Source organism: Astatotilapia calliptera, chromosome 7, assembly GCF_900246225.1.
Source record: "Astatotilapia calliptera chromosome 7, fAstCal1.2, whole genome shotgun sequence".
NCBI lineage: Eukaryota > Metazoa > Chordata > Actinopteri > Cichliformes > Cichlidae > Astatotilapia > Astatotilapia calliptera.
Window position 1 is genome coordinate 6,007,636 of NC_039308.1, and position 20,268 is coordinate 6,027,903.

The following is a 20,268-nucleotide window of genomic DNA, read 5'->3' on the forward strand; positions in this document are numbered from 1 at the left end:
CTGACCAAGGATCTGAACCTGTATCTACAGAACCAAGGAACACGGGTGCATCGTTACCTTTCTCTGTTTCTATCACATGCACAGATTTAACAGATTTACACAGAACAAATGAAAACAGTCCAAAACAAAGAACCAAAATTTCAGGAGGCAGACCGCATGGAAGGGGGCTGTGCCAAAACAGTTCCAGAGGCCGATCACATGGAAGAAGGCAGTGCCGAAACAGATCCAGAGGCCGACTGCGTGGGAAGCGGCGGCGGCGCAGGTGAAGCAGGTCCTGAGGCCGATCACATGGAAGGGGGCTGTGCCGAAACAGATCCAGAGGCCGACTGCGTGGGAAGCAGCGGTGGCGCAGGTGAAGCAGGTCCTGAGGTCGACCACATGACTTGGTGGATGGATGTGGCCTTGCAGGCCGTGCAGGACCTGGAGGAGCCAGCAGGTGTGCTGACGTCTGGTGGAGATGGAGCTGGACCAGATGGCACGACGACCTCCAGCAGAGACAAATCAGATGGTGTGGAAAACGCTGGCGGAGACAAACCAGACAGTGTGGAACCTCTGGCTGAAGCCAAATTAAACAAAATTGAATTGTAAAGCTATTATATTATACTTATATGCAAGACCCACCCAAAATGTGCAATACTCATCATTTTCTTTTAACCAGGGGTGTCAAACACATGGCCAGCGAGCCAGATGACACAATTATATCCGCCTGTGAGACAATTTCATATGCCAGTTATTAATGGCCCGTTGGTATGCGGGAGCTGAATGTTCAGCCCTGCAGAGAATCCATGCAGGCAAGGCTGGGACTTTATTTTCATGGTCACACCATGCAGCCAATCACATGCAAAGACAGACTGTGATCATTATGTGAAAGAAGGAAGGGGGAAAGACACTACGAAGACATCAAGTGTAATAGTACAGGCCAGGTACACAGAGAGGCAGGGAAATTATTTTCAGCCATTTTCCATTGTGGAGGACAAAAGGTTTAAAACTTTAACAGGCCTTCAACCTCATAGTAAATGCATAAATATAAGGCTTTTAAGAGAACACTGAATGAAAATTGCAGCCTTAAAAAAGCCTAAAATCACAGTCCACTATTGAATATTTCATAAAATAAAAGTTTCTTTGAATGGCAGAGATGCAGAAATGTCTGCATGTACCACAGAGCCATGGTTCAGTGTCTGAGTGTCTAGTTGAGTCTCACAGGCCTGAATGTGCACTTGCAGCAGTTTTCCCTCTCCCAAAAATGCCCTCTGACAAGAAAGCCTATTTTGTGTCATTCAGTACTGAAGAAATTTCAACTTTCACAGATTCTGCCAAATTAGAAAAAGGCTTAGCTATGTTTATAATAAAACCCCTGTAACCTTCTGAAGAAAAGAAAAGTTTATGGTTACTATAGAAATTTCTTAGTAACTGTACTGTCAATCTGTAATTATGCATACCTACTAATGATGTATTTTTAACCTTAAATGTGCTGTGAAGTGTTATTAATGTGCAGTTAATTAGTTTAAACTGCAGCTAAAATATAATCAGTTGGTCTATAAACTGTTCAAACATCAGTCTAAAACCTAAAATGGTCATAGCTGCATGAAAATCTAGACGTGAACAGGTTTGTCGTTTTATATTAACGGGTTTTGAGTTTTCTGTTGGTAAAATAATGTGCTAAGGATGAAAAACACAGCACTCCTTAATTGTTGCTGCTGTTGTTATTACAGACAGGTGATGGCAAGAAAATTAATAAATCTCATTAATTGATGTGAATGTAAACTGTGTTCCAAATTATTATGCAAATTGTATTTAAGTGTTATGAAGATTAAAAATGTTATTTTTCAATTACACTCATGGATGGCATTGTGTCTCAGGGCTCTTTGGATTACTAAAATCAATCTCGGACACCTGTGATAATTAGCTTGGCAGGTGAGCCCAATGAAATGAAAAACTACTAAAGGAGGATGTTCCACATTATTGTACTGTTAAGAGATTTGTGGCTGAGCCACAGCAGACATGGGCTCGTGCAGATAAAGGCACAATGAAGGTTTCTGCCAGACAAATACATTGGATTAAGAGAGCAGCTGCTAAAAGGCCATTACAAAGCAGCAAACAGATATTTGAAGCTGCTGGTGCCTCTGGAGTCCCACGAACGTCAAGGTGTAGGACCCTCCAGAGGCTTGCAGTTATGCATAAACCTTCTACTCGGCCACCCCTAACCAGTGCTCACAAGCAGAAACGGCTGCAGTGGGCCCAGAACTACATGAAGAATAGTTTTCAAACAGTCTTGTTCACTGATGAGTGCTGTGCAACCCTGGATGGTCCAGATGGAAGAGTAGTGGATGGTTGTTGGATGGCCACCATGTCCCAACAAGGCTGTGATGTCAGTAATTACGTGGTGGAGTCATGTTTTCGGCCCGAATCATGTGGATTCCAAGCTGGTCAGCCCCTTTAGGCTCCCTGAAGGTGTGAAATTGACCTCTGCAAAGTATGTGGACTTTCTGACCGACCACTTTCTTCCATGGTACAATATAAAAGACCGTTCTTTCTGCAACAAAATCATCATGCATGAGGATGCTGCAAGGAATACTATCTCATGCTGCAAGGAATACCTCTGCATCATTGGCTGCTATTGGCATAAAAGAAGAAAAACTCATGGTGTGGCCCCCATCCTCCCCTGACCTCAATCCTATTGAGAACCTTTGGAGCATTCTCAAGCAAAAGATCTATGAGGGTGGGAGGCAGTTCACATCCAAACAAGAGCTCTGGGAAGCTATTCTGACATCCTGCAAAGACATTCAAGCAGAAACTCTCCAAAAAACGTACAAGTTCCATGGATGCAAGAATTGCGAAACTGCTATCAAATAAAGGGTCCTATGTTAATATGTAACTTGACCTCTTAAGATGTTTTTGATTGAAAAGGCTTTTGAGTTCAGTAAATATGATATCCTAATGCTGCAAATTTAACAAATTACCATTTTCAGTTCTTTACAACCTATGAAATGTTTTGAAACATCTGCTGTGCATCATAATTTGGGATAGTGCATTTTGTTAGTGTGTTAGTTTTGAAAAACATACCGTTTTCACTGGGATGTTTGTTCAGTAACATTCCAATTATACTCTAATGCTTGATGACTCGAAAATTATGCTGACTGTCACTTGGATCGACTATTTAGGAAAATCAGAGAAAAATGTCATTTGCATAATAATTTGGAACCGCGGTGTAAATGTGCGCCAGAGCTTTGCTTCTTTTGTACATGGTCATTGCAGTCAGGCGAAAGGCTGAGGCACTCAGCCTCATTGGAAGGGGTGGTTTCAGGCGTGTTGCTGTCAGTGGTACAGGCGCAATGGAGGGGGAGAGAGCGCGAGAGAGAAAGCGGGAGGGGGGACGGAGCACGGGTTGCGGCGACATACGTGTGGATGTTGCAGCAGGGTAACGCAGCAATCTACCGAGTAGGGAGGAGGAGGAAAAAAATCTAAAGATTCTGACCAATAAGGAGCAGCTTTGCCTTTTGCACATGTTCGATGTCGTCACTGAGAAACCACTATCACACTCCCTCGTGTCACGTCCCTAACAGAAAATGGATAAGCACAAGCTGGGAATCCGAACTGATGCGGTAAGATGCAGCTTTTGATTTACGGTATCGCGCTGTCCACTATTATGCACGCAGGAACGTTTGGATCGTCTCCCCCTCGCAAATCTCTGCTTAATTTCACAACACTGCGACGGTAATACGGGCCGAACAACATGCAGACCGTACACCTTGTTCTCGGATCTATGGTCTAATAATTAAACTGCTTGTAATCACTCGAAGCTCGCAGAGCATTGCATGTTCTGAGCATAGATGGGGTATTGGTTCTTTGTATTATTCATTTGGCTACTTTTTTTTGTGCTTTCTGCTGGCTGACGATAGGCTAATGTGTTCCCATCATCGAACACTGACATCATCCTCTTAAGGATTCAGGCTCCAGGCAGCAGCAGGAGCTGCAGGATGTGCTGCAGCAATCAGGATAGTAGCCTGCGCAGTATTAGCTACCCCAGCGATCCCATGCGACGTTTATTCACGCTTGATTCACGGCTCTGAGACGAGAGTTCATTTTATTTAAAAAAAAATGCTAGTGCTAGCCCTGAGCACTATGTATGCCCTCATACACAGATGTCAAAAATACTGGCAAATGCCTATCATTGCACCCATCAATACCCATCATTGCTTTATTGCCTCCCATATTAATTGGTCCATTATCAAATGGTCAATACAAACTAATAATTTTACCACTGTAGACCAGTAAAGTCAGATTTCTGCTGTAATGCAATAGGGTCGGCATGTGGCCACAGAGAGGCCACATACAGAGGTGTCTAAGAAGAACAATAGACATATTGTGAGGAAACTGCAGCAAAAAACATTGATCCAGCACACTGTCAATCATCTACACACATCATTTGTCTGCCAATGGATGCAGGAAAGTGAGAAGAAAAGGGCATTTGTAGAGGTGAGGAATCAGCTTGCTTGTAATAGTTCAGTTATGGGGCTGACACACAAGATACCAGAGACTGCTCCACCTGGATTGAGAACAAGTAAAGAGATGGAGCCTTCAAGTCTGCTGTACAGTGTGTCTTGGGTTGAACTTTGGTCTTGAAATTTCATATGTTCGTCAAAACAAAACACCTTATACACAATCCAAACAGAGAATGAATGAACCACACATCCAGCTGTCATATAAGTTTGTCCTAGTTACTTTTATTTTGTTTCAGTTTGGGAGGGGATGAAGTTAGATTTTTGCTTTTCATTAGGGCTATGCCATATCATGCTGTCCGTGGACTAAAATTTTACTTGATATAAAAATGTTATATTAGGATGTCATTGCTATTGCCTTTCCCTCGTACATGCAACAACAAGACAAGCTGAGATATGTCTTTTTGTGTGATGATTTAGTATCTAAAAGAGAATCATAACTGAACATGCATATGGTGAAAGCCCTGAAATCTTCTACTATGAATTTTACATGTAATTGATATAGTATTTGGTTTAGCATTATCTTGCTGAAACACACAATTCCTTCCCTGCAAAAGATGTTGTCTGGATACGAGCATACACTAACAGTCAAAAATTTGGACACACCTTTTCATTTAATGTTTTTTCTTTAATTAAATGACTATTTACATTTTAGATTCTCACTGAAGGCATCAAAACTGTGAAGAAGCACATATGGAATTATGTAGTAAACAAAAAAGTGTGAAATAACTTAAAACATGTTTTGTATTTTATATTATTCAAAACAGCCACTCGTTGCATTGATTACTGCTTTGCACACTAACATTCTGTCAATGTCCTTCATGAAATGGTTTTCCAAGATCCTGTTGGCTGTTTTCTGTGGTCCATCACCTCCCAAACCTTCTCGATTAGGTTTAGGTCAGATGACTGTGGAGGTCAGGCCATCTGATGCAGCATTCCATCACTCTCCCTCATGGTCAAATAGCCCTTACACAGGCTGGAGGTGTGTTTGGGATGGGATGGCACGCTGCTGCAGGATGCTGTGGTAGCCATTAGGGCTGCCACGATTTGTCGACTAGTCACGATTACGTCGACTATCAAAATCGTCGACGACTGATTTAATAGTCGACGCGTCGTTTGAAACTTTGTACGATCACAAAAGACGCAGGAATAAGTGGCAGGATTTAAGAGTGTAATAACGGACTGAAACAGAAGATGGCAGCATTGCATGTACAAGGATGTCAGCTACCGTTAAACCCCGAAGAAGAAGAAGAAGCAGCTGTGTCCCAGAATTCATAGCGCGGCCCAGCGCAGTTTCCAACAATGGCGGCAGCTAGTTAGTTTTAATGTTACTCTTATTATTCTTTCTGGGTCACAAAATAAACGTTTAACATATTTTCAGGCGAGAATGTAGCTGTGTAAACCTCAAATATCTGCTCAGTTTATCAAGACACCACATATTTTCAAAAGCGCTCTGACGTTTTCGGAGACATCTGTTACCCACTAGCTCGTTAGCGAGCCGGGGGCTAGGCTCACTAGCGCCGTGAGAACACCGGACTCCCCGCAAATCGTTTTCAAACCCACCGCCGTCTTTCGCTACTCAGGTTAAATATATATGAGTCACTTAGATAACTTAAAATGTTATTGTTTGGCTTTTTTTTTTTTAGTATTTTATTTGTTCCTGAGTAAATCAGTTTGTCTGAGATTAAAGTTATAGTTTTTACACAGCTGAATAAACGTCAAGCAGACAGCTGATTATCAGAAGTGTGAGATGCTCCAGAATATACTCCAGTGTCCTGTTATATTTTAGATAGCAAGGAGTTTATTAATCTTCACCGAAACAATCTGCAAATTTCATTAAAATTCAATAAACTATCATCTTGTCTTTATTTTTAGTTAGCACAGACCTTAAACACTTAAAGCTGTAAGCTAATGATAGTTATATAAGAGCAGATGCTGCTGGTGCAGTAAGCTGTAGTTTTACGTCTAATGGATGATGATCTGATTAGTCGACTAATCGCAAAAATAATCGGTGACTAGTCGACTATCAAAATAATCGTTTGTGGCAGCCCTAGTAGCCATGCTGGTTCAGTGTCCCTTCGGTGTTGAATAAATTCCCCAACAGTGTCACCACCAAAGCACCCCTACACCATCACACCTCATCCTTCATACTTAATGACAGGAACTATGCATGTAGAGACCAAAGACACAAAGACACTGCGGGTAGAACCAAAGATCTCAAATTTGGACTCATCAGACCAAAGCACAGATTTTCACTGGTCTAATGTCCATTCCTTGTGTTTCTTGGCCCAAACAAATCCCTTCTGCTTGTTGCTTTTCCTTGGTATTGGTTCTTTAGCAAGCATTAAATTATCATGATAAGTGTGTTATTTTAAAAAGATCACTGGGAGATGTTTTCAAAAGATCAAATTTTCCCAGGAACAACGGGCTTATATTTTGAAGCCTGTTACAGTATATAATTTTTTGCTGTTGCTGTAATTTCTTACTGCTGTATAAAGTATATGCCATATTCTCACTGTTATGTTTCCATCTTATTTTTTACCATGAAATATTTCATCTGTTCCCAATGTCATCTTTTGGTCAGATCTGTCCATTTGAATATTTAATATGAAAGTAGTAGTTTTTACTGAACCAAAAACTGTGTTAGGCGTGTTGGCACAACTGAAAAGCTTTGATGAAGGAGTTTCACACACAGCCTCCCATATACTGCTCCTGAACAGAATTCCTGTATCAGTTTAAAAGTCTTCTTACCTTCTTCTGTAGTTATAAGTATTTTGGTATATGTGATATATTTTTTAATACCGCAATAAAAAAAAAATCAAGTACACATGTATAACAACTTCAGTTTTTAATACTGTATTATAATTTAGATTTTCAAGGCTTCCATGCCTCAAACATTTGACAGTACAGAACAAAAAATGTCTAGGTAGTCTAAGTAGCTTGGAAAGAAAAACATCTGGACTTCTTTTAGTTTCTTGAAGATGTTTCACCTCTCATCTGAGAAGCTTCTTCAGTTCTAAGATTGGTGTGGTGGAGTGAGTAGTGGATGTAGAACTGGAACTATGGAAAATGTAGAGATTTAAATCCTACCGTTCATTAGCTCAATCATCATTGAGCTAATGAACGGTAGTTCAATGATGATAGCTCATTGCTTTAAAAGCATCAATATCAGCTCCTCTCTAACAGCATGGTGGGAGTTTCTAAAAATGACTGAGTCTTCATTGATCCCATGGTCTTCGAACACCCATTTGGAACAACCCTGACATACTACAGAACAATGATATGATAAACTTTGCAGATTTGAGTTGTAAACGAATTAAATACTTTGAACAGTTATGAATAATCGAAAAAACAGACTTTATACCGTTTGACAGATTAGCTAAACAATATGGAATTATCAAGAATAGATTTTTAGAATATTAACAAATTAAATCTATAGTAAAAAATAAATTTAAGCCTAATCAAGTCAAATTATAAACACCACCAAGTGTGGTATAATTCCTTAATCTCAAAACCCCTCAAATTACTGTCTAAAATATACAGGACACTCCTAAATAAATGAATCAATATCACTTCCTATTGCGAAATAGGAGGCGGATCTATCAGTCAGCTTGGACAACAGCTTCTGACATGTTCTTCTTCAGACATGTTTAAAAACATTTAATTTGATTAGAAATCACAGTCTACAATATAAAATACTACACAGGGTGCACTATACAGGTCAGCGGATGTTCAGGATGGGTTTTACATCTTCTGCGCACACTGTCAAGACAATACACCTGACAATTATATCCCCGCTCTCTGCTTCTGTCCACTTTTTCAGACATTTTAGCGCAGGATATGCGAAGACTATCAATGTCTGAAATGTAACATTTCAGCCTCCCCTTTGCTTGCTGAGTGACTTAAATGATTTCACTATGGAGATGAACACAGTCCACATGGCTCTCACTGCCTTCTGCAAATCCTAAGCAGACTGTCTGGGGGTTCTCTAGGAGTGGGTTTTTTGGGGGTCTTGACCTGGGGGCTGTAGTGCTGGCTGGGATGGGACTCTGGTGGCTCTTGGGTGGTGTCTTTATGGTGGCTGCATGCAGCAGGGCTCGGGGAGGTCTATGCTGGCAGACATTGCAGTGCGGGTCCGGGCCAGGCTTGGGGACTTGGGGTTCTGTGGGTGCTTTGTTTCCAAGCTGGTGTTCTGGCTAGCCTGGGGGCCTGGTTCCTGGTTGGTGTATCACCGGAGTTGTGCGTGGGTGCATGCAATGGGGCCTGGCACTGACGCGGGGCCTTTGGTGCATTTGTAGAGCTAGGGCCTCTTTAGATGGCGGGGAGGTTGTTACCATCTTTTGCAGGTGGTTTCTGCTCTTGTGGAATACACTCTGCAGGTGTAGTCTGTGAGTTGACTGAATGTTGGGGTGGGTGTAGTTTTCCTCTGCAGTAGGGTCGAATGGGCTATGTGGGCTCTGTGGGCCATGGTAGTGCTGTTGCTGTGAGCCCCGGTCTCGATGGACCTGAGCTCTCTGCCCTTGGTGGATTTGGGGGAACAGGTGTGCCCATGGGGGTCAACGAGAAGGCTGGCTGCAGGGCGGGGGGTACTTTCCCCCCCACCCCTTTCCTCGCCTCCTCATCGCTAATTTCTTCCCTCTTCTCACACCCCCATTCGCTGTTTGCTCTCTGGGGCAGGGGGCCAGGAGGAGGTCTGGTTGGTGTCTGGGCTGGTGGACTTCCCTGCTGCTGCGGGACCGGGGCAGTCTGCTAGTCTCCACCCCAGAGTAAAGGGAACCATATCCTTGGTCTGGGGTCAGATTGCCCCTCTGGGCATGTTGGTGCCTGGACCTGGGAGCAGAGTGTGTATACTGCGTTCTGTGTGTCTCAATGTTGGGTGAGTATGTGAGTATGTATTTTTACTAGTGCTGTCAAAATTAACGCGTTAACGCAAATTAATCTGCCATCACGGTAAACGCAATTAAAATTTTTAACACAATTGACGCATCTAGAGTGCAGAATTACTCAAAATACCTGAACTGTTTCTGTCAATGCATTTCGAGCAGTTTGTTGACTGATTCTGATTCTTATATAGCGCTTTTCTAATCTCCTGGAGTACTCAAAGCGCTCTATACAACACGCCACATTCATCCGTACACACCCGTTCACACAAGCACTGTTGTCTATGCTTTGTCGGTGCTTTCTAACTAACATACATTCATACGCATTCATACTCCAATGGATGCATTGGAGAGCAGGTGGGGGTTAGTGTCTTGTCCGAGGATTTTTGGTATGGAGGAACAAGGAATCGAACCACCAAGGAACTTTACTATAAAAGGAGTCCAAAATGACCCAGACTGGTGTGGCAGTTCCTGAGGTTTTTCCAGGTGGAGCTTTTAGCAACTCCATTGATGATTTTTTTTAAAGTAATGTGGTAGCAATATACACAACAGATAGATTAAAGACACTGCAGTGTGCTGAAAGTTCACAGGCTCTCTGTGACAGTGCCTGTTGAGGTGGTAACCAACAAACCAGAGGTGAATGGAGCCATCTACCTCCTTAAGGCCTTACTTGTTGTAGGGCTGTCTTGGTTGATATCACGTGGAAATCTGGAGCAGAACCTTTTGTTTGGGAAACCAGGGTGGTGATTCCTGTCTTTAAGAAGGGGGATCACCAACAGTGTTCCAACTATAGGGGCATCACACTACTCAGCCTCCCTAAGAAGGTCAATGCCAAGGTACTAGAAAGGAGACTTTGTCCTATTGGAACATCAGCTTCAGTGGTCTTTTTCCTGGTAGTAGAACACTGGACCAGCTCTTTTTCCTCTTGAGGATATTTGAGTCTGCAGAGAGTTCTCCCAACCAGTCTACATGTGCTTTGTGAACCTGAAGGCATAAAACACATCCTTCAGGGTACAGAGTATTTACTACAAGCCATTGTCGTGAGAGCTTGGTCCACATTGCTGGCAATAAGTTGTACTTGTTCCCAACTGGTCTCAGCAGCATTAGTAGTTCAAAACCATGTAATGTTATGCCTGTCTGTTTCAACAGTTGTTTATTCTTTCTGCTTATGACTTGACTGGGTGTTCCTGGAAAACCTCCTGATTACTAGGTGACCTGTTCTACCTACTGAGCTACAGCAGCCCCAATTAAATGATGATTAAATGATGGCTATCCGCTCCCCTAGCACTGTCCCAGGTGAGGATGCTGCCCTATCCTCTTCTGCAGCCGAGGTACAAGTCACCTCCACCTCACCTCTAAGTTTAACCAGCTTAAGTTTAAGAACCCTACCATCATTAGTCTACTTCTTAAACCATGCAAAGATAGATGACTAATGACTACCATCCAGCTACTGCCCAATGTCACACATAAATCTAGACCACAGAATACTTTGCAAAGCCCTTGCAAGAAGATTAAGAAAAAAATCACTCCATTTATAATACACCCTGACTAAACAGGTTTTATCAGGAGCAGATACTCAGCCACTAACACATGCAAACTAATAAATGTAATAGATTATTGCTTACTTTGGAGCTTTGGAAAGTAAGATCAATCTACAAATGGGCACCAGACAGGGCTATCCACTCTGCCACTTCCTTTTTTGTCATTTTCATTGAGTCATTATCAGCAGCAGTCCGACACAAATGTAAATATTAAAAGAAAATACAAACCGTAAGATAAGCTTATATGCTGATGATGTATTATTTGTCCTTGGTAACACACAAACCTATCTTCTGAGGACAATCACATTAATAGAAAAGTATTTATCTATATCAAACTACTCCATCAAATGGAGCAAATCAACAGTTGCCTCTGAATTTTAATTTTTAGAACACCTCCACTGTGTCACTATAGTCAGGTAACATTTAGATATTTAGGTATAATTATTTTTCTCCCAGGGTCTCAGATATGGTACAGTTGAACCATATTCCTCTACTATAAATGGTCTTACATGTTGGAAAACTTTACCTATATTTCTCATGGGAAGAATTTCCACAAATAAGTCTTAAAACTCTACAAAAGCCAAAACACAATGGTGGTGTAGAAATACCAAATTTCCGTTGCATGTTATTCAAGATAGAAACTCTGTTTCATTTCAGAAATTCATCAGCAAAAGTAAGTTTCTTGAATATCAGGAATTGAAATCCATCAAACAGGAAAGATTTAATCCCAATGAACTGAACTTGATTATGAATTATTACATTCCTGTACCTAGGACGGGGCGATATATCAAGTTTTTAAATATATCAATATATTTTTATATGAGATAAGAGATGTGACAATATCGTTTATATCAATATAGTGGAACCGCAAGTTTGCCTCTCTTTCATCCACTTTTGTCTCTGCGCTGCGTTACTCGGCCTCGCCTCTCTCCTTCACTGAACACAACTCCCCCTCCCCCATCGCTTCACCTGCAGGTAACGACAAGATGGACACAGCAGCTATCAAAGAGCAGCTGGTCGGTAAAAAGAAAACATTTGGAGATTACTATTTTAGTGCTGCAGCGTTACTCTCGTTAAAATGACGTTAACTCCATAACTGTATTAACGCGGCAAATCTCCGTTAATGAGTTACCGTGGATCGCCCCGTGCATGGGGCTGCACAGTGTCAACGCGTTAGCGTTGCGGTTAGTGGTTACGTCATTAACATGTTGACGCCGTGCAGCTAGCACTACTAGTATTTTCACTATTTACAACAGCGCCATAAAGTGCAAAATGAAGAGGGTGTGAAGAGTGCTGTATCCCAGACCGCGAAGTCTCCCAGCCTCCTGCCCCGAAACAAACTACCTTACAAAACTCGTGTACCGTATTTTTTGAACTATAACCTTACACTAAAATCCTTTCATTTTCTCAAAAATCGACAGTGTGCCTTATGTATGAATTCTGGTTGTGCTTACTGACTGCAAACCGAGATATGAATTTTAGGCCATATCGCCCAGCCCTACCTGTACCCCCAAATTGTTATCAAAAATATTATTATTAAAATGATGATTCAATTTCCTTTCCAACCACAAAGTGGGAACGAAGTCTTTCCATCAATCCAGACCAAAACTTCAAGACACAAATATGCTTACACACCTTCAAAATGACTAAAAGCACCAATTTACAACTTATACAATACAAAAGTATACATAGAACACACTACACAGGACAAAGGATGCTCCAACTGTGCCTTACAGACTATGCACACACTGAACAGTGAACACAACAGATAACTATATGCATGCTATATGATCTTGTGTTCCTGGTCATATAGGTTCTGGCAGAGAACCGCTGAACAGGACCCATCCATATGAGGACCTATCCATATGAATTAGTGTCTATATCCCAACCCCACGTAGTTGTGTAGCTTAGGTGACGTAAGTGAATTTGCTAGGAAAGTAAATACGTCACATATACATCTTACTTCCTTACACATCACTAATTAAAACTATAATCATGAAAGGATAATTAAAAAAAACAGATTCTGTATAACTCAATATAGAATTTTACGTATAGATCTACTGTTATCATCTTGTTTCTTTTATTTATCTCTGGTCCCCACTGATCAAGTACATTACTTTGTTGGTGATAGTTGTCGACTGTAGTGCCCTCTCCCTGCCTGCATTGCAGGTGGCTGGGGGTGGTCTCTAGGGCTATGGGTGTCTAGCGGATTCCTGGGGCCTGGAGGGGCCTGGAGATGGGTGCTGGCCCCAGGCCGGGTGGCTTGCCTCTTCTTTGCAGGTCCAGGAGCTCAACCTGGGGCTCTGATGCGGGGGTCGCAGATTTTCTGGTTAGGCCCCTGGTTCCATAGGGGTGGTCTGCATTCAATTCAATTCAATTCAATTTTATTTATATAGCGCCAAATCACAACATAAGTCGCCTCAAGGTGCTTCATAGATACAGAGAAAAACCCAACAATCATATGACCCCCTATGAGCAAGCACTTTGGCAACAGTGGGAAGGAAAAACTCCCTTTTAACAGGAAGAAACCTCCGGCAGAACCAGGCTCAGGGAGGGGCGGGGCCATCTGCTGCGACCGGTTGGGGTGAGAGAAGGAAGACAGGATAAAAGACATGCTGTGGAAGAGAGACATAGGTTAATAACAGATATGATTCAATGCAGAGAGGTCTGTTAATACATAGTGAGTGAGAAAGGTGACTGGAAAGGAAAAACTCAATGCATCATGGGAATCCCCCGGCAGCCTATGTCTATTGCAGCATAGCTAAGGGAGGATTCAGGGTCACCTGGTCCAGCCCTAACTATATGCTTTAGCAAAAAGGAAAGTTTTAAGCCTAATCTTAAAAGTAGAGATAGTGTCTGTCTCCCGAATCCAAACTGGAAGCTGGTTCCACAGAAGAGGGGCCTGAAAACTGAAGCAGCGGTGCTCTGGTGTACAGAAGAAGAGAGAATAAGAAAAGTGGGCCCAGGACCCATGCAAGCTGTTTGCATGGGTCCCGGGTTCTTCGTGTTATGGGCAGTGGGTGACCTGCTCATCTTGCATCTGTCCCCTCAGTTTTAATAGCACTCTAGTTCTCATACAGTCATACTCACTATTTAGACCCCATACTGGTTGGCTGGTGATCTGGGGCCAGGCTGGCTGCATTCCAGTGTTGGCTCTGGGAGGGCATGTGTTCATATGCATTTTGGAGGGTCGGGTCGATGTGGATAGATATGTGTCTTTGTGCATTGTGTGTGTGTGTGTGTGTGTGTGTGTGTGTGTGTGTACAGCTAGGCATTGGGTCTGGGGATTGCTAAGTTTTAGTCAATGTGGGAAATTCGATTGAAGATAACGGGGGCCCCCTCCCTGCTGCCCCCAACTGATTGTTGCCACCCTCAATATCTTATTAGTTAAGTAGTTGCCTAAGTGGCATCTCACTAGCTGCATCAGTGTCAGCAGCAACTCTATTCCAAGTTGTTCACAAGGAAAGTTAATCTTGAAATGGAGAAAAAATTTGATGACCTTTTTCAATTCCATGATTTAGAGCGGTACAATTTTGCTCGACTAAATTTGTAGTACTGATCTTGTTTTGATCTACAACAGTCCTAGAAGGCTGAATAGTTTGCAGAATTTAATATAAATTTTCGTTATTAATGTTTGTACAAAATGTGACTGAAATTCTTTGTTTTTCTCCAGGCAACATCAACATTAAAGCAACTTGATGGAGAAAACTAGAGGAATCCCTTTAAGATGACACGCACAGACCCACCTGACATACTGGTATCAACGGTGCATCAAGACATAAAAGTGATCCCCATTTCTTCACTCTATAAGTCCTTACAATCTTCCAAACAATGTGATAGTATAAATTCCAACACACTGGAGGACGGTAAAAGCAAAGACAATAAGAGACACTGCCGTACCTTTGACTATAAGTCACTGGAGTACCCCAAATCACACAAATATCCTATGGATTCTCCATACAGGAAAGGAGATAGGCAGGCATCCAACCAAGATGTTGCCTGGAATGTGTTGGGCCACCGGCAGAGGTACCGTTTTTCTGCTCCTGACATTTTTAGTCACAGGTTGACTCCTCAGCCAGTGACAACAGATATGGCCAGTGAGGTAATTGTCCCTGAACAAAAACGAAGGACCAGGTCAAAAAGTGCACCTCGAGTCCAGACAACTTTCACTGCCGTGTCTCTTGAAGGATCATCATCTTCAGGAAGGAAGGGCAGAGAGTTCCAAAGGGATTATAGAGACTCCCGTCGGAGACCAGAAGTATCACCACATAGGGAACCCTCCTATGCAGCAACCAGGGCTCATATGCAAGAAGTACATCCCATTAAGTTGCAGCCACAAATGGGTGACAGTAGTCGATATTCTCCTCACTACACTGCTGATAATTTTGAGGATGAAGGTCTGGATAAACCAGCAACTAGCCCTCATGTCAGGTGTCGGGTTGACATCAAGCCTGATGATGCAACATTACATCATTCAGGACGGAAAAATGCCACACCTCAAATGGACATACCCTGGCAGAGACACCACAGTGCAGGGACTAGGAGCCTGACTGTGCCACGTCATTTCTCATATTCTAGAACGCCTACTCCCACTGACTCATTTGTTACAGAAAGTCGACAAAGTTATCAATATTCCCGTAGCATGCCAAGTAGTTATGTACAACCTATGGAGATTTCCTTGCAGAGGATGCCTTCATCAGGTGATTTCTATGGCAGAGAACGCAGAGCTCACTCTAGTCCTAATGTGCCAACTAAGTTCTTTTATGCAGATGACCCAGGGGGATATGTTACTACTGCTCCTCCTCAACCAAGTTCTTACTTTCATGATGAACGTTACACACCTGGACAAGCATATACTCCAAAAGTCCAATTTGTGCAAGATCCAAGAACTCGAATAGTGCATGCTGTAGCTACAAGACCATATTATTCTGAAATGGAGCCCTATTCATACTCTATGAAGACAGGGTATCCCAAACCCTATGCAGCAAATGAACCATGGCCATATATCATACAGACACCTCCAACAAGAATACTTTATGGGGATGATCCAAGGTCTTATCAAATTCAGACTGCTCCACCTAGGTTTTATTATTCCAGTGAGATGTATGCAATGCCACCAGAGCACCATGTCCCAGCTAGGGCATATTACACTGAAGGCAGAAGACATGCTAGAGTAATGCATTCACAAACAGATGACTGGTATGGTTCAGATGCATCTGGTTACACCACCAATCCTCCCTCTCATGCATCTCAAGTCACTCCAACAAGAGTACAACAAGAGCCTGCACTGACTCCGTGGTATACCAACCCATGTGTTGAACCTCAAAGATTTGGTACAGATTCCAAATCTTACTCAAGGTCTTGGGACAATATTCTGAACTCACGTGTGGAAAGAGAACAGCCTCTTCCTGTACAGCGAGGTCAGAGTTATGATGATCTTCTTGACTCCAGAAAGCCCGAGAGATCTGCTGGTGAAAAACCACAACCAGTGGTTGTTAATCTCTCTAGTTCACCAAGACGCTATGCAGCCTTGTCAATGTCTGACAACTCACTGATTGACAAAAGCCCAACAGAGATATCAAAGAGCAGCTCCAGTAAACTCTGGTTTGTCACCCCTGAAATAACAATCACAGATAATGACATTCGATCAAGTAGCCTTAATAAGGCTGAAGGACGATCTGCCAGTTGGGACATTCTTGATACCAGAAGCACAGAGAGTCCAGAAATGATTCATCGGGACTTTGAAAGCTCAGCCAAAGAGAAGACACATGACAATGCTTCACTTCAGCAAAGTCTTGAACAACTTGATGAACTTCTGGCTGATCTTGTGACTGACTATAAGCCACCCAGCAGAAGGGCAAGTGAAGACATTCTGGACCAACTAAAGAAGTTAATTGATGAGGAAGAAGCAGTGTCTTTGTCCAGAAAGAGTTCAAAGACAGGCACAGAAGAAGCAGCTCCTCTGGACAAACAACCCACCTCGATCCGAATGAATCCTGATGCTTTTCGAGATATAGATGGGGCAAGTGATGTAATGAAGAGTGCAGACGAGTGTTCCCCTGATCAGAGCCCAGATGAGGATGATACAATGATGTGCTCTAACAACAAATGCCGGAGGACAGAAACCCTATTCAATGCCTGCCTTTATTTTAAATCCTGCCATAGCTGTTACACCTATTACTGCTCTCGAAATTGTCGCAGGGAGGACTGGGATATTCATAAAGAAAGCTGCCTGTATGGAAGAATTGGTAGCACTTGCCGTCATATCATCAAACACTGTCGGGAGACTGTTGAAGTCCACAAAGCCTTCTCCCGTATTGCCAAAGTTGGCTACCTTTCTCGAGGTAGAGGAGTTCTCTTCCTTGGTTTTCCTAACCCTTTGTCATCTAGTAACTTCTTGCAGTATGGTCTGGATAGTTTACTTATGTCTCCTACATATTTGTCCCTTCGAGAGCTTGAAAGCTTCAAAGACAACCTAGGGGAGTACTGTAAAGAACTGCAGGAAGCTGGTAAAGAGTATGACCCAAACGAATGTTTCATCTTAAATGTATCCATTGCTGTAGGTGAGCAGTTGCCTGAAGGGCCATCACCAAGGAACCAAGCTCCAACTGTCAGAAAATATGCAAAAGTAGCATTGGCTTCGTTTAGCCCAGAGAGAAAGGTTCACAAGCAAGAGAGTGACATGGAAACACTGATCCTTACTCCACCCCCAGGAACAGCAGATCTCGACAAAGAGGGAGAAGAAGGCCGGAAGGCCAGAGAAATTTGTTTCATTAATATACAACGAGAGTTAAGGATTCGAGGGGTTTTCTTACGCCACGAATACCCACAAGTGTATCAGCAGCTCTGTGAGTTTGTGGAAAGTAACAGAAGATTCACTCCTACTACAATCTATCCTATTGATAAGAGGACTGGTAAACAGTTTATGTGCATGATTATGGCTGCTTCAGAGCCCAGGACGTTGGATTGGATAGGCACCCCACATCTCCTTGATGACATTATTTAAGTGCACCTTTAGTTGTAAATATATATGTATAGAAATACATATATATTGTTATACATATTTATATATCCACTCAATAACAAAACATTTGTAGATAACTATTTTGTTATCAAAATAATATATATATTCATGTTTACTTCGTCAGTATTAATCTTTATCAGAATACTTCCTGTCAGGTGCAGAATGAGTAAAATACATTTTTTACATTTTTTTAACATACCTTTTATCAGCCACACTTAATTTAAATAAAATTTAATTATTAGTACGCTGATCATTTATGATACATTTTCTTTTGCTAAGGTGTGCACAAAGGAAAATTCTGGTGTTTTCATTTTATTTAAATTAACAAGTTCTGTATATTCTTTGAATTATAGCCTCTTTAAATGATTGTCCATTTCTGTGAGTGAATACCATGCTGAAAAAATGAAATTTATTTATAATTTTCGTAACTATATAACTTTCCTATGCAAGGTTATTTCACGAATTAACTACAGAAATTGTAGTTTCTCTTATTATATTATTTTATTTTATATTATATTATATGTAAAAAAAATAGCTGCAACTGAGCTAAAATATAAAAAATTTTAATGGAAGCATAAATACTCATAATAAGACAACTCTGAAGTGAGATTTAAAACAAAAACTGATGTATGTATGCTGCTTTGGTAGGAATACTACACTTACAAAAACACTATTTTCCTCTTTCCCGAGACAGTACTTTGAAGAGTGGCTCAATTCAGTCGTTGTTCATGGGTGCTTTGCAAAATCAGCTGAGCAGTATTGGGCTTGAGTTACATTTTAATGGATATTGGAACGGTGCCAGCTATCAGCCACACTGTGTGTTGGCCTGTACTGTTTAGTTTTAAGCACTGTGAATAGTGAGTGTTATCTACTACAACAAAAATAAGCAAACAAAACCATGCACATACAAAATGGTCTGATATCGATAAATTATGTATTTTTTAGATATATTAATAAATGAAACTATATGAGTAAACAGCAGGAGCAGGTTATTGTTCTTAGAGCAAGGTGAGCCAGAGTAGTAGCTATATGGTACATACATGTTTAAAGGAGACATTAGCTGTGTATTTGTGCTGCACTAGTTTTAATTCATCTGTGTCTTACACCCTCCTATTTTGGTTTTAGCAAACTGGAATCATTACATATTACTCATTGTTTTCAGAAGTTTTAGAAATATTTCTTAATGAAACCATTTCACATAGAAAGTGGCTTGTGCACTGATTGCTAGGTTGAGCGAATGGCTCAAAATTTGTGCTGTGCTGTGCTTGGGTCTGTACTACAAAATTATTATTTTGCAACCACTTGTGATCTTTATGTGTAATGTGTAACCTTTCCCCATCATTCTGTGTTTTCTTTTGGTTGTACAAATTTCCATTACACCGCATGCAGAAGTGCTCCACAGCTGCCACGCTTGCACTGCATTTTTCTTGACGCAATGGTAATCTGTTCTTGCACGATGCAAGCTATAGAAAAGAATGCGTTCCAGAGCGCAAAGGTGCTACTGTCACCTGGTGTGTGAAAGACACTTCAACCATGTTGGTTCATTATTTGTAAGCGTAGAACATTTCTCGACTTTGCTTTTGTAGTATCTAAATCTCAAATGCCTGCCAGCACAGTGATTACATTTTTAAATCAGTTTTAAAGAATCAGTCATGTGTTGCAGCAATTTGAAAATTGTTCAGCCAAGCCCTTTTTTGACCTGTGTATTTGAAAAAGTCATGACTCTGTCAGTTAGCTAGTGCTCAAAAGTCAGCCCAACCTTTAATCATTCCTTGACATTTCAGTTTTTCCCTTGTGATATCACCTTTCCTTACATTTTGTAATACAAAGTACAATGAAACTTGAAGCACATATATTCGAAAGTCAATTTTATTTATAGGATGTGCTGTATAGATTCAGTAAAAAGTTGCTGGCTGCATGTGATTCTGTTTTCTATGCCCTGATATCATTTTAAAATGACATAAATGATAGTAACTTGCTTGATGAATGGATTTGTCAAAACTATCCTAAGAAAAATAGGAATTTCCCATTTTTGTCATTTAAGTTAAAATAATATATTAAAGCAATGAAGAAGAGACCTCACTAAAAAGTCTAGAAAACTCTGTAGTCTTGTATTTTTTATACTTTCAATGTGAGTGTCTGAGTGTGTCAATTTATAAATCATATATAATAAATGGAATGGGAACTGCTGTCTAGCTGTTCATGTGATTATTATAATATTGTTTTAGATTCCCAGTAAAGCACCTTGTAACAGATTTGTGTCTTAAAAAGTGCTATATAAATAAATTTCACTTACTTACCTGCTATGTTTAGCAAGGTCAGAC

The 20,268-nt window shown here is 41.3% G+C and overlaps 1 protein-coding gene across 1 annotated transcript; it reads left to right on the forward strand.

Annotated features, from left to right (window-relative positions):
* The first annotated feature begins 3,384 nt into the window (after nucleotides 1-3,384).
* Nucleotides 3,385-18,151, forward strand: ajm1 (apical junction component 1 homolog). The gene is made up of 2 exons (XM_026172711.1): nucleotides 3,385-3,602; nucleotides 14,594-18,151. Exon 2 carries the CDS (start codon nucleotides 14,648-14,650, stop codon nucleotides 17,924-17,926), a length of 3,279 nt encoding a protein of 1,092 aa, XP_026028496.1. The 5' UTR covers nucleotides 3,385-3,602; nucleotides 14,594-14,647; the 3' UTR covers nucleotides 17,927-18,151.
* Nucleotides 18,152-20,268: the final 2,117 nt, after the last annotated feature.